General features: G+C 37.9%; 1 protein-coding gene across 3 annotated transcripts in view; it reads left to right on the forward strand.

The window, feature by feature from the left end:
* The window catches only part of thsd7ba (thrombospondin, type I, domain containing 7Ba), a 301,550-nt gene that overhangs the window by 171,086 nt on the left and 106,842 nt on the right, over positions 1-23,622 (forward strand). For all 3 annotated transcript variants that reach the window (XM_036139542.1, XM_036139541.1, XM_036139543.1), the window contains exons 9-13: positions 5,876-6,067; positions 8,234-8,465; positions 15,785-15,900; positions 16,761-16,893; positions 22,985-23,088. In XM_036139542.1, coding sequence (XP_035995435.1) covers positions 5,876-6,067; positions 8,234-8,465; positions 15,785-15,900; positions 16,761-16,893; positions 22,985-23,088 — 777 coding nt within the window. The remainder of the gene's footprint in view (positions 1-5,875; positions 6,068-8,233; positions 8,466-15,784; positions 15,901-16,760; positions 16,894-22,984; positions 23,089-23,622) is intronic.

The following is a 23,622-nucleotide window of genomic DNA, read 5'->3' on the forward strand; positions in this document are numbered from 1 at the left end:
GGAGTAGCACAGGGCTGCCCCCTGGGCTGCCCCCCCTGCCCCACCCCTCTTTGTGCACTGCCACCCAATTGGCTAAAAGAAAGCTTCTAGATTTTTCCCCTGCTAAGAAGAGCGGAGAAAAAAGAAATTTAAAAATATTTAAAACAACAAGCAAAGTCATGATGGGGAAACTACGGAAACATCATCTATGATACTTTACAATATAGAACCGTTTCTCAACTGTGATTAGCAAGCTATCCGTGACAGTTCTGATCACAATGTGGCATATGGCCTGAATAATTAACCAGTTTGTTATACTTGTGCATTCTTACATCAAGAGGAAACGGGTGCATCTGGCACATACTGAATGGAAGCGAGAGTAAACTATATACATGCTTACAAGGGGTGTTATGGGTGACATGTAGAATAGAATACAGCAGAATACAATTATCCTTTATGGCTCCACAGTGAGGACATTCACTGTGTCAACAACAAGTAAGGGGAAAAGTCCACAAAGGAAGAAAAATAAACGGTACCGTTTTTAAAAAAAGAAATGTGCAAGTGAGTAGGGTCATCTGAAAGTGTGAAAAGTGTGTATGTATAATTGTAAAAAAATAAAAATACACACATACATAATCCAGCTGCAACTTGGCCATATATATATATATATATATATATATATATATATATATATATATATATATATATATATATATATATATATATATATATATATATATATATATATATATATATATATATATGAGAACTAAAAAAATGTAAAACTATATTTGAGAACTAAAAAAAATTGTATTTATTCTACACTTATGCTTCAATTAAAGTATCAAAATCCATATATCATTTTAGCCAAATGAGGAATAATTGTTCCTTTCCCATCTCAAAAGATCTGGTAGATCATAAAAAATATATATATTTTTTGTGAAACCACGGTATCTTTTAAGCCTTTCTATTCTGAACATGTCATCCCTGTTGCTGAGCGGAAGTAATTGAGGATAAAACTTTCTCTTTTGTTTTTCCCATTTAAACTTTTTACATCTTTTCTGTCTGCATCTCCAGGTCTGTTCATCCCACAAATGTGAAGGTTAACTTATAGAAATATGCATCTGCAGTGTTTTATTTCATGCTCACTTTGTGTAAAGCGTGCCAGTCTGAAATAATTACCTTGGTGAACCATGGCAATGAATTCCCACGCAGCGTAAATTCTCACTCAGTTCAAAACAATTATGTTAAATGCAGCTTCGATTCAAGTGCTGCAGCCCCCAGATCACTGCTTAGTTAGGTGCACTCAGGAAATATATGATTATGGGGAAATGTAAGCCTGTTCTCCCACAACTATTCTTTGATTTAAGGCTTAATTCTGACTTATCACCTTACATCTTTACATCGAATTAACAATACTGATACAGTATTTTACTGTTGCAGGACTTTGCTGTTGCTGTGTAAACATAGAATAATTGAACAGCAAACAGACTTAAATTGGAGGCAAATGGACTTTGGTTCAGTCATTTTTTGAAAACGTTTTGACAGCTATCTAGGAGTCTTTGTCAATTCTGGTGGCTCGCACTTGAGCAACCTGCAGTTGGAGCGCTGCTGTTTTTAGAGGACACGGTGGCCCATCCTCCTAGGCGCATTCTAGAAGTTCACGTCTTAAAGCAAACCTTCAGTATCCATGTAAAATAACACAGACAAGTTTTTTTTCTATGCACTGCATTCTGATTTTTGAAAAAAAATTGTTACCACATAAACTTGTTGTATATATAAATATGTTTAGACACATTGCAATTTCTTAAAATATATAGATTTTATGAAAAAACCCTGTTATTACTCTTTATTTTTCATTAGCTATTCTATGTAGAATATGTCTGCATTGTGTTTGGTGTGAAGTGTATTTCACTTTCTTAAAGTGCTAAAACTTAACCTCTGTATGCAGTGGCCCCTGGCTTTTCTCCATTATTTCAGAGTAGACAATCTTCTGCTGCTGCACAAATGCCAGATATTTTGATGTTGTTTTAGATGCTTTAACTTTATGGGCAAAAGGTTTTTAAACTCCCAGAGGGAGTATTTTGCATTTATCTCATGAGGCGTTACCGAGGCTCTTTTTTCCCCCCCTGCGTACACTGTATATTCCTATACTAAGAGTGTATCCTTGGGGACAAGGAACAACAAATTGATAACAAATATACCCTAGCATTGTTATTGTTAAACCATATGTCTTGCTGTAGTGGCAAGTTCAGCAAAGTTAATGATACTACGCATTCCAAGTGTATATCTAAAAACGATGCTTCAGCTGCTGCTGGCATTGTTTTGACAAGTCGATGTCATCCCACTTTTTTTTCCATCTCTCTCTCTCTCCATGCGACAGAGAGACCATTTCAAAAACTGAAAATAATAATAATTTTGAGGGAAGCATTACTTTCTGCACTCCTGATGAATAGTCACACATCAGATGTTTAAGTTATTTTGAGTCCATAATTCTACGGACTAATTTGCTTGTCATTTTTAATTGGGAGCTGAAATGCATATTTCATAACACGGCTGCCAGATGAGAGCTGAAGGACGACTTTCAAAACTATGTCAGAATACCAAAAGAAAGTCCATGCTTTAGATCAAATGACATTCTTTCTGGTTTTAACCAAGGACTTTGAAAGGAGCCCTGTTTGCCTGCAGCTATTTGTCAGCTCCTGCACTAGAAGAAATTATTATAGTTACACCAAATCTTATTCTATTATTACTGCAATGTAACAGTGTAGCAGAGTACAGTGTGGTTTATTTTACAATAAAAAAAATTCTTTAGCTGATGCATGAATGACATACATTGGTGGATTTAAGATACCTGTTGTAGCACAAGAAAATTTCTGTGTAGTTTGGCATCAAAAAAAAGAAACAACCTCTTATAAACCTGCCATTAATTGTACATGTTTGTGTCTAGTAAGATTGATGGAGTAAAGAATAGTTATGAAATATTGAAGCGTAATGAAGTATTTGCCATCTTAAATATTTCTTCGTATTTTCTTGTCACACTTAAATGTTTCAGATCACCAAACAAATGTTCAATAGCAGACAAAAACATGATTTAATAGGACTTTCCTCAAATGACTTCAGGTTACTAAATTTAGACGCATGCGTCACGGCCATCATGTGGTCATACAATCAGAGCTGTAACGCTTGAATGGTTTACCTGTATGAGTTAAATAGTGGAAAGATCTGTCCTGAATATCACCTCAATAGACACGGCAACAACAAAACACCACTGCTGCTTTGGTATCTGCTGGAGTGACTCGCGATATGATGATCATGATCACATGAAGGGAGTTTTTGTACCGTTTGAATTTTCCAAAACCCTGGAGGATTGCTGAGAAATGTCAGCGCTGGATACGAGCTCGTAACCGAGAGGAATTTACTGTGGAATCTGACCAAAGACACCTAAATGTGCTCTCTGCATTTCCTCTGTGTTAACACTTGAGTGTCTGGACCTGAACCCAGCGACTGCAACACCTGCGCAGGTAGGCTACGTTTATTTGGCTTTTCCCCAGCGGAAAAAAAACATCATTCAATCCATGAGGGGTGTTCATGTGAGCTTCAGTGTTGCATTATTATCAGCGACTTTGGGCTTGTATTCCTCTAAAGTTGCTTGTAACTTTTGTGAGTCGGCGTTTGGGGTTTCTTGGCATTATTTTTGATTGCAAAGTCGCTTTTTTGGACTTCGCTTTGTCCAACAGAACTACTTTTTCTGATTATTGTGCCGAGCTACGAGAGAGCAAGGCTCAAACCCCCCCTCCCCCACCCCGCTAAGTATACACATTTGTGTTGATTAAAAGCAGCGTGTGGGGGTTTTCTTGCTGGTCTTCCTCTTCCTTTCATGGATCAAGTTGATTGTTTCTCTCACAGTGATCTTGTTGTTGTGTCTGCTAAGGGGTGTGTGAAGGTGAGACGGGATCTGAGTGTCTGATTACAGCAGGATGACTGATTTTGTAACTTTAGAAAATAAGCTGTTTTTATGTCTATTTTCTCCAATAAGCCCTATAATAATTTAAAACATAAGCCTGTACTAATATGTATTTTTCTTAGTATTAGCTGTAATTCTAGGCGGATTCAGCGGGTTTCTTCCTCGCGTTTGATCTGTTGTGAGAGGAGAGGACAGCGTCTCCTACATTTGTACTAATACTGCTTTCTTTCTGCTCATTTTCACCAACGTTTAAGCTGTTCTACGCTGCGTTTCTCCATTGAAGTAGATTGAAGTGAAGCTTCTGGGTATTGCAGTTGTTGCCATTGCAGTTTGCTGTCCGACCAGGCTGTCTCCGGGCAAATGTGACGTCATTTGAGAAATGCCCCAGACTCAATGTAGTTTACAAATGAAAATTAAATTTTTTGGGGGAAAAATATATCCAAACCAACCCGGTGGAAGGTTAAAATATATGTGCTTTCTTATAAAATCATAAATAATTGTGATCAAGTACATGTTTTTTGGGAAACTCAGCTGACTTAGTTAGCCACACATACTGTATGGCTGATTACTGCCAGACCTATAGAATGAGGAAATCACCAAAAAAAAGGACTTGTCTGACAACATGAAGTAGGCAAAAAAATCTCAAAAATCAACACATTGTGCCCTGATCAACAGAAGAAACAGTCAATGTTGTCTATCAATCTTGCAACTTTCAATGCGTTTCAAGAACCAGTTTCCTCTTAAATTTCAGTGTTCATGACTGAGCAATAAAAAAGAAACCAAGAGACTGACGGGAAAAAAGTGGAATGCTTCCCATTTTAACTGGTTCCATATCTGCTTTAAGGTGTTTAAATTATGCAAGTCGTGAACCAGCAAAGCTGACCCAGACCGTCTGACCACCACCTACATGTTTGGCTGTCAGTATTATGTCTATCTACCGTTCCACCATGTGATCACTCATGAACAAGACACAAAGAAACTTGAACACCTCAAACCCTCCCTTCAGCTTGAGCAGCAGGGCCTCAGACGTAGAGGAGCTGACTCCCACCCTGACCGCTTTACACTTGGCTGTGATCCGCTCCAGTGCACACGCTTGAAGACGCAACTCAGACACCCTTCTCTCAAGGACTGCATCTGGAGATCTTGTCCATTGTTTTCCATTGTTTAATTTATGCTTCACACACACACAAACACACACACACACACACAAATACACACATTCATGCATTTTTTTTTTATAAAAAAAAAACACTTTTTGCCTCTTTGCTTGCATGAATCTATACAGTCTAATTTTGACCCATAACTCCACAGATATCATTTTAGTTAATGGTATTAAGTGAAAAATGTAAATTAAAATGAGCACCAGGAATGTTGTGTGTAGGTGATCACTAATGTCAGTCTATTAGACTCACATAACATTATGTACCATCTTCCCTACAGAAATATAACGAAACAGGCTTTAAAGAGTGGCATGTTCTGAATATGAAAGGCCTAATGGCTCAATAAATAATATTTAAAATGGTGTTTACATGGACATGAATACGTACATGCCAAGTTGGGCCCCATCACTACAGATGTGGCGAGCTTTCTAACACAGAAAGGTTAAGTAACATTAGCAGTGGTTCATTACTACAACAGAGTGTAATTTTTGTTTTGTTTTACTTTTTTAAAATATTATTCATAATCCCACTTTATTATGCTTCATAAAAAGTCTAGCTTTGCTTTTGAGTATAATTTAAATATTGATCTAACCCTTTGAGCTTCCTTTGTGTTTGGGATCACATGGCCGACATTCTTTTATGTGTAGATTTTACATTAATCATTTCTGTTTTATCAACCTTGAAGTAAAAAAAACTCTGGACGTAAGTCTAGATTCAAAGCAACAATTCGGACGCCCTCATTTCCCATGTGTTATCATGTCACGTTTAGGGGGGGATGTGCCTGCCACCCACTGTGTCGATGACCCTCCACCCACTGAGGAGGCCTGTGATGTTGCCTGTTCAGCCGACTGCGTGGTGGGCTCCTGGTCCCCCTGGTCTTCCTGCTCACACAGCTGTGCCACGAAGACCGCAGAGGGCAAGCAGAGCCGCACTCGCACAGTGTTAGCCATTCCAGGAAAAGGTAACTTGAAATTGCCTCAATTACTTTTCACCCCTTCTCCATAAGCATGAAATTTCTTTACTGCATTTTACTCCTTAACTCGTTAAAATGTGTATTTGTTCCGCAATGGTAGAAGAAAAAGTTGCAACTGCAAGGGTATATAATATTATTGTTTTTAAAAATGCTAATGAACCTTGATTACTTAGAATGAAAATCTATTAAAGAATGAAAATAAGTAGGAGTAACTTGTATGTAAAAATAAACATATAAGAATCACATTTAAGAGTAAAAGTGCAGTGCCTTAAAGATTTTTTTTTTTTTGTTGCTAGAAATTTCTTGAAGCATTCCCAAACTAACTGAAAACTAAGCTCAGCAAATAGCTGATAAAGATTGATTGAGCTGAAGGTTTTATCAGAGTGGTTTCACCAGCATTGCAGCGCCTTTTGGTTGGTTCCCCAGATTTAAGAGTCTTATACAGACATTTTTCATTTCAGAAAACATTTGAGGTTTGAGCCGACCATCCATTATCAGGAACTCTTCCTCTGGCAAGTGTTTCTCTGTATATTTCATGTTTTCAAGTCAGACAGCCTTGGCCGCCTTGGCAGGCGGCTGTAGCCCATTAATCCCTGTAACTAAATACGTATCAGCAATAACAGCTGATGAAAGAATCTTGTAGCTTAAACCACATTGCCGGCTATCTGTTGGCTGACAGAGAAGGCTGTGAGAATGTGAACGTACGGTACAACTGTGGAATGCAAAGCAGATCAAAAACGGCAGGTTTTTGCTTGGTTGTCGTTCATTGACAAAGTCACTCAAGTCTGTTCTTCGGTCCTCAGCACTCGGCAATTGACACCTTTAACATGTCATCAGTTAGGCTTTTATCGTTTTAATTAGTTTCAGATTCGGGCTGTCCTTGAACTGACTACTGAGGTGTGAAATCTACTCATGCTCATGATTATTTTTACAGACAAGAGGAATGAATGGCTTGTCAGGATGAATAAGATGCAAAACAAATCACAAATACAGTCTGAAAAAACAAAACAAATTCTTCTGAAACAAAGTTCATGATCTTTGCACTAGGTGCTGAAATAAAAAATAGAAAATCAGATGAACAGCACGAGGCAGGGCACTGAGTACGATGAAAACAAATGAAAGAAGCAATCTGTAATTCAGTTGTTTTTATACCCACCTCAGCTACATGTTTGTCATCTAAAGCATCTTTCGGTTTGAAGTTGTCCATCACGTCTGTTTTCTAAAATTTTATTCATCAGCCTTTACCAAGTTGCTTCAGTGTCTTGAGATCTGTGCATCGTTTTTTTTTTTAATATTATTATTCTACTGGTTTACTGTTACTGTTAAAGTTCTCTAGTGACATTTCCCAAAGTGCTTGGGGGAACTATTATATTGGATGACCGACTTTGATCATGCATCATCTGTCAAAAAGATGGCATCATATTTGAATGCAGAACTATTTGGCATACAGAGAAGTTCATTGTCAAGTCAGTGACTGCAAGATGCCCGGGCCTTGTGATTTCAAAACAATCCACATCGTTTCTATTCCAAAAATTGCTCAACCATACAAACTCCGCCAGTCATTGCTGATGCAGTTTGCTCAAGTTTAAATGAGGTATCACACATGCATTTAGCTGAAACCCAGCCCATGTTTATGTGTGTTTATGGAGATCACAGCCAGAGCAAATAGTTCAACAGGTTGTGCCAAAAACATAAAGACTGAAAATAGCTGGTTCTTGTAAAAAAAAAAAGAAAAAAAAAAGAAAAGAAAGTGAACAAATGAAGTTTATAGCTTAAGTAAAACATTGGCTGCTCCTTGTATTTCATAATCAGTTTTTAGTTAACTAGATGTGATTTCTTTCTGGGTTTTTTTTTTTTTTGGCTTTTGCAGATGTTTCACCTTTGCTCAGTTGCCTTGTGAAATCCGAATGATTAATTCTATAGTAATAGGTCAGGTGTATTAGGGTTTATTAGCCGTTAGTGGAAGATTCAGACTTCTAAACTGTTAGTCAGATGTGGCAGATATAATAGGTTAATGATTGCCGGCTAATTTATTTAGCCAAATCAAGAAAGATGTGAGGGTTTCCGTCGGGGGACAGATGATCAACCTGCACTTTTTGAAATGCTACATGGCATAATGTTTTTTGTATTGTGATTCTGTGTGTTCACCTCCAGATGGTAAAGCATGCCCAGCAGCCCCAGCCCTAGAGGAATGGCGAGTCTGCAATGACCATCCTTGCAATGTATTTTATTGGGAAGCCTCAGAATGGGGTCTCTGTACTGAGGATACCTCTGCACAAATCAATGAAAGTAGCTCCTGGAATGGGACTTCTTCCTGTCCTGTTGGTGTCCAGACCCGTAACGTCACTTGCATGAAGATGAATGCTGGTCCAGTCATAAATAAAAGGTACGCTCTTTGCTACAGGGTATGTTTAAGGTCCTATGGTTAGTTTTAATGCATCTTTGCTAACTTTCCAACAGAGTTTTGTATGCATTTTGGTTACACCTACATTTTGGTCTTTACAAACTAACGTGTATTGCACTCGAGAAATGAGAAGTATGTTTTCTCTTTATCTTTTTTGTCTTTTCTTATGCTTCTTTTAGACAAAAGAAACCACTGCCTTGTATAAATAGTTGCAAAATCACATGCAAATATTTAAGTATGTCACTATGCTCCTAACAGAGTATAATTTCTAAATACACAATGCTCATTTTCCAAAAAACACATCTGATCCTACGGATACTGTGTACTGTGTGGGTATTTAAAGATGACTCAGAGGACGGGATATTCCGTTGATACACATCCCAAGAGTTTTGGGAAGTAGTCTCTCTTGCTTTATGCTTTCATTCTGTGTCTGAGCATGCGAACCCGAGATTCATCTTGCATCTGCTCCCCCATTATCCTTCTCTTTCAGCAATACAATATCAAACACTGCTAAGGGCTTTTGTGCTGTCACTTTAATGATGTTAAAGCCCACACCAGAAAGACAGATTTATAAATAATTCACAAAGTTTGCTCTTCTTTAGCTCAACATATTATTGACAGGGCCATAAAATGGATTATGGAGAGGCTTTTTTCTCATGCGCATCCTGTCTGCCACCACAAAAGCCTTAATGAAAGCTGTCATTTCTGCTCCACCAACAGATCTCGCTCGTACAGTGTGCTGTGAATTTAATCACCTTGCTTCCTTCATATCCCTGCAAAGTGTTCATTTAATGGAACGCCACCTGAAACTTAGACGTGCATGTTGCTATTCATTGGTAACGATTTTGTCTGTCAGTAACTGGTGAGTTAGTGTTTTGTTATGTAAAAATAAGCCTTTTTTTCTATCCTTTTAGCTTATTTATTGAATGTGGAACTGTACTGTACATACACACACACACAAAAGAAACAGTAGATGATATCTGGCTCATTTTTGCTTAATTGTGTATTTAATATCAAAGGTCCAACTGAAAATGCCTTCAATGTTTCTGAATTATTCCCCTCAGAAGAATAAGAAATTTCAAACTACAACCAATGTTCTTTGTAGGGAAAAAAAAAAACGTCCCTTCAGTCAGCGAACATCTAAGCATTTCATGTTGGGCAATAATCTCTGCAGAGAGCTGTGGCTCAACCAAAAGCTTAGTGGGTTTTCCTTGGTATCAGTCCAGAGCCTGGAGGAAAATGTTTGATTGATTTTCCGTTTTATTTCTGTTTCTCTTTTCCACATCCGGAGAATAACATTTATTGTAGCACACCTGCGCTCTGTACTCAATATTTTAACAATTTGATCACATGCTATAGTGGTAATATTTCTTTAAAACAGCAGGATGTACAATAAGTAAAAAACTTAATGCGTGTCATGATGAAAAAAAAAATCTAATTATTTTGTCATGCTTTGTCATGATAAAGCAAATAACTTCAATGCATTTTGGTGGGCTTTTTAAATGAGGGACCAATACAAAACACTGCAAAATAGTGAAATAAAAGTAAAATGATACAAAGTTGTCATGCTCTGTAGTTAAAAATCTCAAATGGGAAATTAGATAAGACCTACTTTAACCTGAGGGCACTAAATACAATCCAGTGCAACCAGCTACACTCAGAAGCATTTTGTAAATAGATTATCTGTGTAATTTAATTTCTGTATAAAAACAGCTGCTCGGCGGGGGGGGGGGGACAAATAAATAGAAAAAGGAGCTCTGCTCAGATGAGACCAAAAATGTAATTTCTGACCTTTTTATAAAGCACTTGAGATGTGTTTCAGTTATGGGTTCCTCAACATTTTTTGTACCAGAACCTAGCTTCTTGGAACAATTTCCATACTTAAGCCCTTTTTTAGTGTGCGTTTTGGCTGGAGTTCTGAATCCTGGGCAGTTTATGTAGATTACGTCCCCTGACGCTGAGTACTTCCAGCCTCTGCAGGAGTGCAGCTGTGATCTGGCGATACAGATTCTCTGCCCAGCGCAATAGTCCAGAGTCCAGAATATGATTAAAAACTGTCACACTTGTTTCATGCCAGTTATTGTTCTATTTTGGTGTAGATTTCAGATTTTTTTTTTCTGGTCAAGTTTGGCTCCCGTTTTGGGGAGACAAATCACCCCAGTAAACTACCTGGGTTCATGTAGAGGTTCCTGCAGTGGAAGCACAGGTTATGTGTGAAGAAAAACTAAAAATGCACATCACCCTAAACCAGGGGTATCAAACTCCAGTCCTCTAGGGGAATCAAATTGCTGAATTTGCGCCTCAGTATCCAGTCAAGTTCCTCAGAGTCCTGCTAATAAGCTGATTATTTGACTCGTGTGTGTTGGACCGGGGAGACAGATAAGAGTTGCAGGACATCAGCCCTTCGAGGACTGGAGCTTGACACTTCTGGTAAGCACACCAATCTCCATTGTGACTCATGGTGGTGGCAGCATTATGTTGTGGGGATGCTTTTCTTCAACAGGGACGGTTGTTGGGACGATAAATGGAGCAAAATGCAAGGCATTTCAAACCTGTTGCTGCAGCAGCTTTGAGACAAGGGGTGGAGGGTTACTTTCCAATGGAACAAAAATCTGAAACATAGCCAGAGCTGCAATGGAATAGTCAAAACCTGAACTTTCCTCAAACCTTATTCTGTCTCAAGTCCTGAAAAGCAATGTTCATAGAAACCCATTTTCAAATATAACTGAGTTTGAGCTGTTTTGCAAAGGAGATTAGGAACATATAATTGTTTGCATGTGAAAAAAGATATATCACAAAATACTAATTGTAGCAAAAAGGGGTTCTTCAAGATATTAAATCAGATATGCTGCATAACACCAATCTTCTTTTCAGATTTTTTTGTAAAAATGTTGCAAACAATGTATCATTTTCACCCCACTTTACAATTATTCACTACATTTTGATAAAGAATTACATAAAACCCATATAAATCATATACAAGTTAATGGACTCGTTTGAAGTCAAAAGGTCTAATAGCAGTCTACAATACTGTGAAATACATTTTGTTGCAGAATTGTGCAATTTGCATAGATGTCTTACCAGACAGACGCAGAGAGATTGAAGTGTGTGCAGGGTGGTGACTGGAAGTTGAACAAACTGATTGGTTAGTGACTGGGGACAGGGGAATTACAGGCAAACTGATTGGGTAACTGCTGGTGGCTGAATAGTGACAGGGTAAACATAAAAGTCCTCATAAGGCCAAAACCAAACTAAACCGAACCATAACTATGACATAAAGAAGGTTAATAGAGAAGGTCCTCCTTAAGGAAGGACCTTCTTTAAGGAAATATGTGCTGCTTGTACCTGTGCTTTGCCTTCTGGATGCCTTTTTTCAGTTTACTTCTAGCCCTACTGTAAGCCAGTCTGTCTCCTGATCTGAATGCTGCTTTTTGACGTAAACCATATACACTGCGTATCAGTCTGGTAAGGAGCTTGTAGAGCCCAATTTCAAAGGCGGGTCTAACAGGGTCAGTGTCAACAGGTAAGAACCAGCCGGATAACAACAGATGTGATGCAAAAAAACTCCAAGCGACCCACTCTGTTTTTTTTTTATTTTATTTTTTTTTATTTGTTGTCTACAAAACATATCAAGACATTGAGCAAACTCTCCAGTAAACAATTTTTTTTACCGCTTTTGTCTAAACAAAAAATCAGAGGATAAGTGTTGTACTCACATGGGCTTTTTTCATGACACAAGGCAACAGAAATCTCTGTATGTATCTTGATTGTTATAGCTACAGAAAAGCGCTGCTGCATTATGGGTAATTCTGCAGTTGAGAGTGACGCTTCGTAAAGTCCTGCCTCCCGAGCTGTGATTGACCCGGTCTGTTTTAGGCGGAGGGTATGGAGCCTTACCAGACTGACTTATTCTCCGTAAAAGTCAGTCTGTCTGGCTAGGCTAATGTAATCCCATAGATGCGCACCCTCTTTAAACACTAAAGAGCAGGCCTCCTCAGTCCAAACCTAAATGGTTCTGATGACGGGTCTGGTTCTGCAGATCAGGGGGGATCAGGTACACAGAGATGTGATCTGACAATTCCAAAAACAGGAGACGCTGCATCCTTATATGCTCCCGGAATGTTGCAGTAGACCTGGTCTAATATACTCATGTCTCTGGTAGGAAATGTTATGAATTAATGGAATTTGGCGAGCACAGCTTTTAATTCAACACGCCACAGCTGTCGCTGCATTTCTGTATATTGTTTGTGGTTGTATTGTGACAAAATGTAAATAGATTCAATGGTTATGCTAATTGTTGCACTATATTTTGCTTTAAAGATTTAGAATGACTTAGAAACTTAGAAAATAATAGCAATAAATTTGGTTGTTGATTACACTCTTTAAGACATATTCAATAATTTTTAAGAGACCAATCTAAGCCCAGTTGTCGCAGCTTAACCCCATGGCCTTAATTGTAAGTCTGACATCCTAATTTTGGGCAAATCCCACAGTATTCCTCCAGCTGCTTTGTTGCGTTGCCATGCCTTCTGGCATGCATCAGTGCAAAAAGGCAGGGAGAAGAGAGGGGATAAAGCTCGGGAAGGGAAAGGTTTTATATATCCTGCCTTCTCATGCTTTGGCATACTTTGATCTCATTCCTGTCCGTGCTGGCTTTTGCAGTCGGAGGGATGTGGCACCATGCTGGGCCTCCAGTGAGACCTGAATCTCTGGTTGTTTGGGAGAAGGGAGTCACTCAGCCTGAAACTAAATTTGTGAGCTCTATGTGGGCCTCTGTGAGACAAGGAGGAGGGGTTTGCCTGTTGGTTGATAAAAAACATCAAAGCCTATGAATTATGTTATTTTACAGCACTGTAATAAGCCCATTCACATTAAAGCTACGCAACACAGCCAATGGGCTGGTAAAGATACATCACACAAGATATATATTTGTCTAAAAACACAAAAAGAATGATTTTCTATTTTACAGTAAGAAAATATTTGAACCCAATCTTTATACTGTGACACTTTAGCATTGTGGAGAAGATATTCCATGCTGTGACACCTCCTCCAATCAAATAAGCACCCTTGTTTTAACCTTTTCATCCTAGATTACATTCCAACAAAATGTGAAATACACTTTTCCTGTAACTAGAGCTGCATTCTTCTGTCAACGGGGCATTATCCTGGCTGTCCTTTTCTTGTCTTTGAGACAGGTGGAGCAAAGAGTATTTTTAGAAGGATTTTGTTGCTGGGAGCTGCTGCTTTCCCCTTCCACACTGTGCCTTATCAGGGTATGAGAACAGTGATTGTAGAACTCAAAAACAATTACCCAATCTTACATTATAAAAATGTGTAATAGCTATCTTGGTCCACAAATTAGTGGCAAATGGTGTTAGTTCAAAGTTAAAGCTGAGCAATCACTGCAGGATATGTTTTCATTTGTTTCCGCCAGTTTTGTGTTAGCAGTACACTTCTGTAAAGTTGCTTGCTAGATTAAGAATTTGAATGAGGTGAAGTGTCACTGGGCTTTCACTTAGAATCTCTTTAACTACTTTAACACATTCACTGTTACTTCAACACCCAATATTCAAACATCATTCGGGATTTGCATGAATAACTGAAGAAGTGCCAATAAAGAAGGCCAGGAGGTGTCGATTGCGAGCTCTTAGTACAGGAATAGCTAGGAAAAAGAATATTTTGAAAGGGTAGATTTTATACTCCACACTAATTTGTCACATCTATATGTGGGAGCAATTTTCCCTAGCATTAGGCTAAGGAAGATTGCTCCTACACAGTTCTACAAAAAGACTAGCACCTCTTAAATGTGAAATACTGAATGCACTCAGTCTGCTCATATGTGTTTTCATGTAAACTACAGCCAGAGCAAAGTGTCACATTCTTAAAGCAGCAATACTCACATTTTCATCGCTAGGTATGATGTTGAGCACTGTCTCTAGACCATAACGAGATGTTTGGCAAGCCACACCTCTCTAGAATCAAGAGTCTATTACTGTTGCCATTTTTTTACCATGATGAAATTACCTTTGAGTCAGACATGACTAAAACGACACACATCAGACTTAGTATTTACAGTTTTTTCTCTCCACACATTACAACATGCATGTTCGTATTTGTCATAATTGGATAAGAACGACTCTGAATCAGGGCAACCACAGAGACAGTGAGTTTGGTTAAAGAAAAAAGGTTTATTGAATAGAGTTCTGGTAATGGTGCCGGGCAGGATCGTTCAGAGTTCTGCTGGGAAAGATTTGGGTAATGGTGAATAGCTGGTCGAAGAAGATGGAAAGGTAGAGAATGCTGCACTCACAGGGTTTGAGGTTTGTCTTAGCTTTTGGGAGGGTGGTGTCCTGGGTCCAGGTGCATGCTGAGACTCTCTCTCTGGTGCTGGAGTGTTGGAGGGTGGACAGGGAGACAGGCTCCTTGAGGAGGGCAGAGGCAGGCTGGTGATCAGAGAGATCCGAATGTCGAGGAGGGTCCAGACTTGGAGGTTCGGGAACTAGGAAGGAAGAGACAAAAACTTGGAATTAGAGCTGGCTCGGAAATAACAAGGGCCAGAAGTAGGTTGGTCATGTACCACGCTTGTGGCGAGAAAGAACTGACGCCCTCCTCCTGGTCTCATCTCCTTAAGTAGGCACCTCATTAGCCGAGATGCGAAACACCTGCCCTTCACACCCTGCAGAGGAGAGAGAGACCAGACCCGCACCCAGACCAGCAGTATGACAGTATTAGAGTCAGAGGGCTCTGATATCTGTCCCTTTGCGAATGATATGAGCCGTGTTACATGGATTAGTTCCTCCTTCAAGAATCTCAAGTAATGAGGTAATTTTGGTGCAGTGATCTCGAGGCTTCATTTGCATAAATGTGCAATTTGATATTCCTGAGAATAAGAGTGCACAAATAGGCAAATAAGCAATAACAGTAGTGTGATTGTAACATGATGGACCACAAACTTCTCTACCTCCAAAATCTAAGCCTCAGACCAGTTATCTGTTTCAATTTAAAAAATTTTGTCAAAATAAAATGCCCTGAATGTACATGAGGTCCCTGCGATAGACTGGTGACCTGTCCAGGGTGTACCCGGCCTCCCTCCCATTGACAAATGGAGATAGGCACCATTGATGGATGGATGGATGGATATTGGGAAAGGCTTTGAGTGAGAGCAAAACTCTGCATTAAAAAAATCTGTAAAGGACCGGAAAGTTCCATCACAATGTTGTCTTTTTAGCTATGGAAAGCAAATTGTGCAATGTTCATTGGGATAAAGTTAATTTAAATAAACTCTTTGTCTACACATACAGGTGTTTAGATTCTTCTCGCCCAGAAACAAACCGACCGTGCTCTCTGCCCTGCAAGAAGGACTGTGTAGTGACCCCCTTCAGTGAATGGACAGCATGCCCAACATCTTGTCTCCCAGGTAGATGAATTTCTACAAAAACAAATTAATGATAGAAATTACAAACTAATAAACCAAAAAATGATGATGTTCATGGAACCTTCAAGATAAATATTTAAAACCTACTTCGCTAGATTACCTATTTAGGGCAAAATTTTAGATAGTTTGTTTCATTGACAAAAATAGTATGTTTTGTTGTTTTCTAAATGTGTGTGGTTGTAAGGGGAGAATTGAATGAGAGTGAAAAAGATGAACTGGCATATAACACTTTCCGTGTGTTTAATAATTTCAGTTAATTGCAGATGACAACCTTAAGTGCTTATTATATTTAGTTGACACATGAAGTGAAAAGATGCATATTATATGGTTTTTCAATACAGTATGTACGCTGTAGTATCTTGGAAATTCAAAAAATGTATTGTTTTTAGAAGAAGTGAGCAGGCATCTCATCGCTGTAAATATGCTGTAGTCCGCTGGGCCTGCTGACAATGTAATCACTTTCTTAATTGCAGCATTTTCAATGTTTTGTAATTAGTTTTGTGTAATGAGCCTTGGAGCCCGAGCCAAATGAAGCCATTACATTGTGGTGTGTCCGAAAACAGACTGCAGCGAAGTGGAGGACATCACGACCATCAAGGGCATGCTAATCAGTCAGATCAATTTCGAGACCACTTGTTTCTTTGGCTGTCTCTTTGAGATGTCAGACTGCGCTGATGATGTCTGATCTCCTCCGCAGACATTTTCTAGATACTTGTGTCCTCCTGATTTTATATTCTCTCTCGTTTGCAACGGTCACACTAATTTACCTGTTTGAACTTTTTTTTTATGTACTGCATTGTGAAACGATCCTGTTTGTAAAATTTGTGTTTCATGTTGAACAGATAATTCCACTGCTGCCATGCAATCTCGGTACAGAATCATCATTCAGACGGCTTCTAATGGAGGTCAAGAGTGTCCTGACACCGTGTACGAAGAACGGGAGTGTGACTCAGTTCGTGTATGTCCAATGTATAGGTAAAAACGAGATTTATAACAAAACATTTTCTTTTTCCTATCAGCAGAAGTTAACCTAATTAACAACCATCATTATAGTGCATTTTAGAACATGTTAAGAGAAAACAACCCAGTGAAAAAAGCCTTTTTCACAAGATAATGCTCCCACCACTGTTTTGCAGTGGGTATGGTTGAAATGCTCAGGTTGCAGCGCATTCTGTTACATATATTATTTTACGTATAGACGGAGAAAAGTTACATTTTAGTCTTATCTGACCAAAGCACATTGTTGCACATGTTTGCGGTGACCATGGCTCAATCAAAGCTGCACATTAGACATACAACAATGCCTTTTTTTTACTGCCAATTTGCATGAAGACTTAAAGATAGTCGTTGATTTTCCGGAAATGTTTCCCTGAGTCCCTTTTTGAATAACTGCGCATGCGCAACACCGTCTTATCTGCTCTTCCAAAATCTCCCAAATCCATTCTGGTCTTATTTCTTTCTACTGAGGCCTTCCTCTTCTTCTCATGAACTTGTATGCAGTTTGCTTCTTGCGACTCTCAGCCATTTTCATAGTATACGTGACAGCAGCAGAGCTACAATGAACAGCTAACATCGAAGCTAACTGCTAAGGCAACCAGATACATAAACATTAAGAGTAGCTAGCAAGCGGAAACTAACAAGGATGGTGCACGTACATTGGCATTAAGTGAGAATGATTGGCATGTGGGACAACCAATAGATAAGGAGATACCCCAAGAACTTGAGGGTGATAGGGTGGAGATGTCAGGGCGCAAAACGCTGACAAATTCCTGCTATTCAGACCAAACGGCAGGGATAGGTTAGTTTTTACATGCCTGTAACGCCCACTGAGATTTTTTTTGTCTTTTTTTCTTTCTGATTACATAATGTATTGACTACATAAAGGATGGAAGGACCAATTACCCAGAAAAACAAAAAGCATTTCTGAACAGGATTACCAACTATAGCTTTAAATTGCCCAACTAAGAGTTGTCATGTCAACAAATCTTGCAATTTAGGTATGAATTTATCACGGACTTGTTGGCCACTCTAATTAATACTCTGACTCACATGGCCTATTGGTGGCAATGTATTTGTAGGTTAGCTGTTGTTCCATGTTCTTTCCATTTTTAGCTGATTTATCAAACAGTGTTCCATAAGATGTTTACGCACCAGGTTAGCATAGTTATAGTTATTTGAGAAATTGTGTTTCAATAGAAATTGTAATCTCTACACAATCTTTTGGACACTTGTGTAAAAACATTTTGAAAATCATGTTTTTCTTCTACACAATAACTATGCACTACTTTTTGGTCTATCATCCCAAATCCCAATAAAACACATGGAAGTGTATGGTTGCAACATACTGTAAAAATGATAACGGGGTGTGAATACTTTGCACTTTACTTAATCTATAACCTATTTTATATATTGATTATGTGTTTCAGCTAATAACTGTGTAAACATGATATATCTGAGATTTGACCAAGACAATATTTTACTATAATTGCAAAGTGCACTGTGGAATGCAATTCTGACCTGAAAATAAAATAAAAATGAAGATAAAATTTTGCCATACTAGGTAATTGCACCAAGTACCAGTGGTTGCTCTCTTTGCTATGTTTTGCTGACTGATGACATTATCTGTAAGGTCACAGATGATAAAGCCATAATGTCTTTGATGATATGGCCTAACATCGTGGTTGATTCTGACTTTGATCCACTAAACAGGAAAAGCAACCTCTAAATTGGACCTTCCACTCATTGGTGCATTCTAAAATGACCACACTCTTCTTTTTTTTTCTCAGGTCCTTAATTAGGTTAAGATGGAATAATTTAATGTCTAAGTTTGGGTTGGAAAAACATGTAAAGATTTGTTTTAATTAGGGCGAAGAATCATCCTCTTTTGCCCGGACATGTCAATTTTTTACATTCTATCTGGGGCATCATAGGGAGATTTATGGATTAACAAAAATGTCCAGTTTTCATTGTTTGTGGGAGGAGCTAAGGGCATGTACTTAAATTGACTGATACAATGCTTGGATTTAGACGTGACATCATCCTGGACTACGGCCTTGCTAGTAGTTCTTCTCTGCTTACAGGTGGAAAAGCATGGCAGCATTGGTAGTGTGTTTCCATGTATAACAAAGGTGTCATGGCTTTCATAGGTCACATGGAGAGAAAAATATAAAAAGGCTGTGCAAGTTTAAATAGTTTATTACAATAGGAAAAAGGTTAGGATGTGGCAGCGGTGGACCGAACATTTTGAGGCAGCCAGAAGCAAAAACTGTTACACAGAATTACTGACGATTGAACAGCTTGTCTTTACACTTTCCTCACACAATGCTAATGTTGAGTGGGTTTTCACACTGATGCAGAACCAGTGGACCAAGGAGAGAAATCAGCTGACTGCAGAGTCACTGAAGGGAACTGCTTGTGCAACGTCATTTCAAATGCACTTTTGAAAAAGACTTTCATGCGCGTTTGTTGAGCTACAAAAACTGATGAATACTATAGAATAGGAGAGAAATATCCTTTATTGTCCAACAGTAGGGAAATTCAGTTGTACCAGCGTTAAACTGAAATGTAAATGGATGCATGCAGATTCTCACAAGGACAAGAAATCTAAGATAAATAGGAATATGATACTGCGCAATAAGGGCAAATTTGCAACAAAAAGATTATTGCACAGCTATTAGTTGTTAAAAAGCACAATCAAAAACCAAAGAAGTGTGCAACTGTGCAGGGTAAACTCAAATTTTTTTTTATTTTTATTATATTTTATATTTTATTATAAAAACACTTTTTTATAAAATACTATTAATACATATTAATTTAGTATAGTATTATACTTTTTATTACAGTATTTTGTTAACCGTCTATATGAGACTGATACTAGTTTTTATTATTAACAAGAAAAGCAAGGTGCATGTTTAATCAGAACACTTTTCAGATTATTTTATTTATATGTTCAGTATAAATCAAAAAGTGAACTATTATCATTACAGATTAAGTTTCTAATTTAGAGGAGTCATTATTTGTATCATCAAAGGGGAAATATGTAATTATTGCCTTCTTTTTAGCATTTAGGTCATTCATCTTTAGTCTAAATGAGGTGGAACTGCAATACTCTGGTCCCCCTTTTTACCCCTATTCTGAGAGCAACTCGTTTTGGTGCGGTCTCTTTAAATCCAAAGGAAGCATTTCACATCCCGGCCCGCTCCAGGTTGTAGGGCGTTCCACTCCACCCCATCCGGCCGTTTTTGTACTATGCTGAAGGACTGTGTAATGAATAACCAAATATTTTGACTTATCCACTGGTAGCTTCGACATCCTTAAGCTTGGACTACAAAAAACATAAAGACAGATTCACACAGCAAATAATGTGACCTAATTGTTCAAAAAACATAATAGAGAACAGAAAATTGAACAGCTTGAATAATATGACCCAAACAGAACATAAACATATCTGTGTAGCACCTGGAGAGACTAAATTCAACTTTTCTGCACTCCTAGAAACTCCAACTACACAACACGTGTATTTCAGTGTTACAAATTGGATTTGATAATATCATATCCTAGATAATATCATATCATGCAAAATCCACTTTTTTTTTAACATGTAACATATTATGTTGACTTAGCCTATCTAAAGTTTTTTTTTAACTGCTCTTTCTTACCACACAGAAGGCATACTTTAAAAATGTTTAAAATTATAAGCCTTTTTTAATGAAAGCTGAGTATTATTAAGGTGTTTGCCATCAAGAGCCTCTTTTTTGCAAATTAAAATATGGTCCCTATATTTTCACTCTGATTGGCAGTCATAATCATTGTTATTAGCTAACAGTTATATTATTATGGATTAAAAGTACTGCTGGCACACTATTTGTAAGTGCACATAAATATTCAGTGGATCTCCCCCTAAAAGCAAAAAGGAGGCTATGACCAATCCTGCTCTGTACAATCAGGGCCTGTGACTCATGGGGGAGTCAAGCAAACAGCTACTTCAAACAGAGCCTTTAGTCAAGGATATCTGGCTCAAACAGATGTCCTCTCATTTCCACCGAAAAATGCATGTCAGCTTCACTTTCATAATCAATCATTTTTACTGTGCCATTGTTGCTTTTTTTGGGGATTAGACAGGCACAACTGCCAGTCTTAGCTAATTAAAGTCAAAATCCTGCTACCATCATGTACACGATTAGGCTAGCAACAAGGACACTTTTGGTGCAGAAAATCGTCCTAAAATAAACTGTTTCAGGTGCCATTTACTCATTCTTCTTGGTAAAGTTTGACCATGGGTTTTTTGTTTGTTGGTTTCTTTTTTAATGTAAGAAAAACCTGGAGTAGCTAACAGCTAACAGATAGTCCTCTAAGTAGTAGTATAGATAATGTAATTGCCTCATTAAAATTCCCCCCTACTCAGCTCAACTCAGTCTAAATAAAATAACTTTGATCAGTTTCCCTCAAGCTAAACACGGAAAAATGGCCGGGCATCAGAACTTAAGCCACGGCCCTAATTATGATGGTGAGACAATGCTGGTCAGAGTATGTGCAAAACCTTGCTCCTGGTCTGTAAAGGCCCGTGTCTGTCAAAGTGATCCAGTAATGTAACATTGGTGAACTGGAGATAGGACCATGGGCAGCCAAGTGTCACTGAGGCAGGTGGGAAGCGATGGCTAGCCTGTATGATCGGATAACAAATAAACTGCAGTAGCTTGAATTGATGAAGAAAGTAATGATGGTTCAGATTGAAGGAAAGACTAGTTTATTTGTATAACCATTTCAGTGATTAGACAATTCAACACGGAAAGGTGTCAGAAACACATTGTGTTGCATTTGGTTGCATGTAGGGCTGCAAAATCGTAAACAGGTTAGGTTGCCTCTGCTATTCATAGAAAATTACATCAATGACCATGTAAGCATCTGAACAGAACCACAAAGAAGTGGAAGAAGGTGGCTTGCTCAGATGAATTATGTTTTCATTTACTTGTTGGCTGGGTGCGTGTCACTTACCCGGATAAAGCACTATGAGAAAAAGACAAGCTGATAAGGACAGTATGCTTTGGCCAATGCTCTGCAGGTTAACCTTGGGTCCTGTCTTCCAAATCTGGATGCTACTTTGATAAATACCTCTAAGCACCGTCACTCGTGTATTTACAAGCTGTCATTGAAACTGTATTCTCTGCTGGCTGCAGACACAAACCCAACATGGTTCAGGAGAAGGTTAAGGAACAATATGACACGATTAAAGTTTGATTGTTAGTCCAATCAAACATGTCTGTGCTATGCTGCTCAAACAAGTACAACATGGTCAGTTGGTCATAATGATCTCTGTATATAATACATAACATTCATCAGTCAATTTAAACTCTTGAGCTGTTTAAATTAGAGCTATATCAATCGATTCTATTATTGTTAGGACTGGGAAGTAGTGACAGTATCAAAGTATTAAATAAGATTCATCAATACAAATGAAATATGAGACAGAGGGTGGGAAATGCAGTAGTTAAAGGGAGTTACATGACTCTAATCATTAAACTGTGAATCTCATTTATTATGGTTTATAATTTTCTGTGTTCACAATTTACCACCCGCTAATCTGAAAATGAGAAATACATAAAACAACAAGGGAAACAGTTATTCACAATTGGTTCTCACTAATATTGCACAGTGCTTGATAATATAAATGCAAATTAGTCATTCAATTAAAACATTTAAAATCTTATTTGTTTTTTTGTGTTATGTTTATCCCTTCAATGTATAACTTATACATATATAGTCTAAAATGTAATTTATTTGGACTAACAGTAATTTTAAAGGGACATATGGCAACATAGCAATAACAAAATATATTACGTGAATGTTTGCCGCTGAATTGAAAATGTATAAATGAAACATTTTAAAAAGATTGCTATTTTTAGTATTTTTTTTTTTATTTCTCTACAAGATACCGCATTTTGAATCTATGTGGCCAGCCAAGATAATTAGTTACAAACTAACAAGTGAATGTTTTGACCTTTATGTATATATAAAACCACAATTATCCATGACCAAATTAAGCTTTTGTGTTTGTCATTCTATCTAGGTGGAGGATCCACAAGTGGCACAGTTGTAGTCTGGTGCCTGATTCTGTTAGACGGGGATTATCCGGATCAGGAGAAGCCTGTGGAAATGGTTTAGAAACAAGAGGCAAGTATTAACCCTGACCTGTTGTCTTTTTAGTACTTTTAAAAATACATATCTGTTTCTGATGGGCTTCTTGAACAACAGACATAAACTAGAAGTAGAGATAACATTTCTCGATTGTTTTTATCCTTAGGCAGCATAGGCTTGATAATAATGAACGATGCAAATGAGATTGTCATAAACATATAATTGTACGAATCTGGACACTATAATTAGTCCCTTCTGTGTAGCAGTACATATTAAGCCTCTTAGCACTTTAGGTTGATTCAATCCTCCTCTAATGATAACATTTCATATATGATACATGCTTTTTTTTCTTATGAATGTCCAAGATTTTCTTTTAATTATATATAGCATTATATGTGGGATAGAAAACCACATCAGAATGTTGTAAAAAGAGAGTTTACATTTGGAACGCAAAGATTTATGGTCTTTATTTAATTCACTCTTCTTTTGTAATAAAATCAGATTCTTGTATCTCAAAATCACTTCAAACTAATGCAATGAAACTGTAAACGTGTCTAGGTAAGCTGGCAG

This window comes from Fundulus heteroclitus, chromosome 7 (genome assembly GCF_011125445.2).
Source record: "Fundulus heteroclitus isolate FHET01 chromosome 7, MU-UCD_Fhet_4.1, whole genome shotgun sequence".
Classification (NCBI taxonomy): Eukaryota; Metazoa; Chordata; class Actinopteri; order Cyprinodontiformes; family Fundulidae; genus Fundulus; species Fundulus heteroclitus.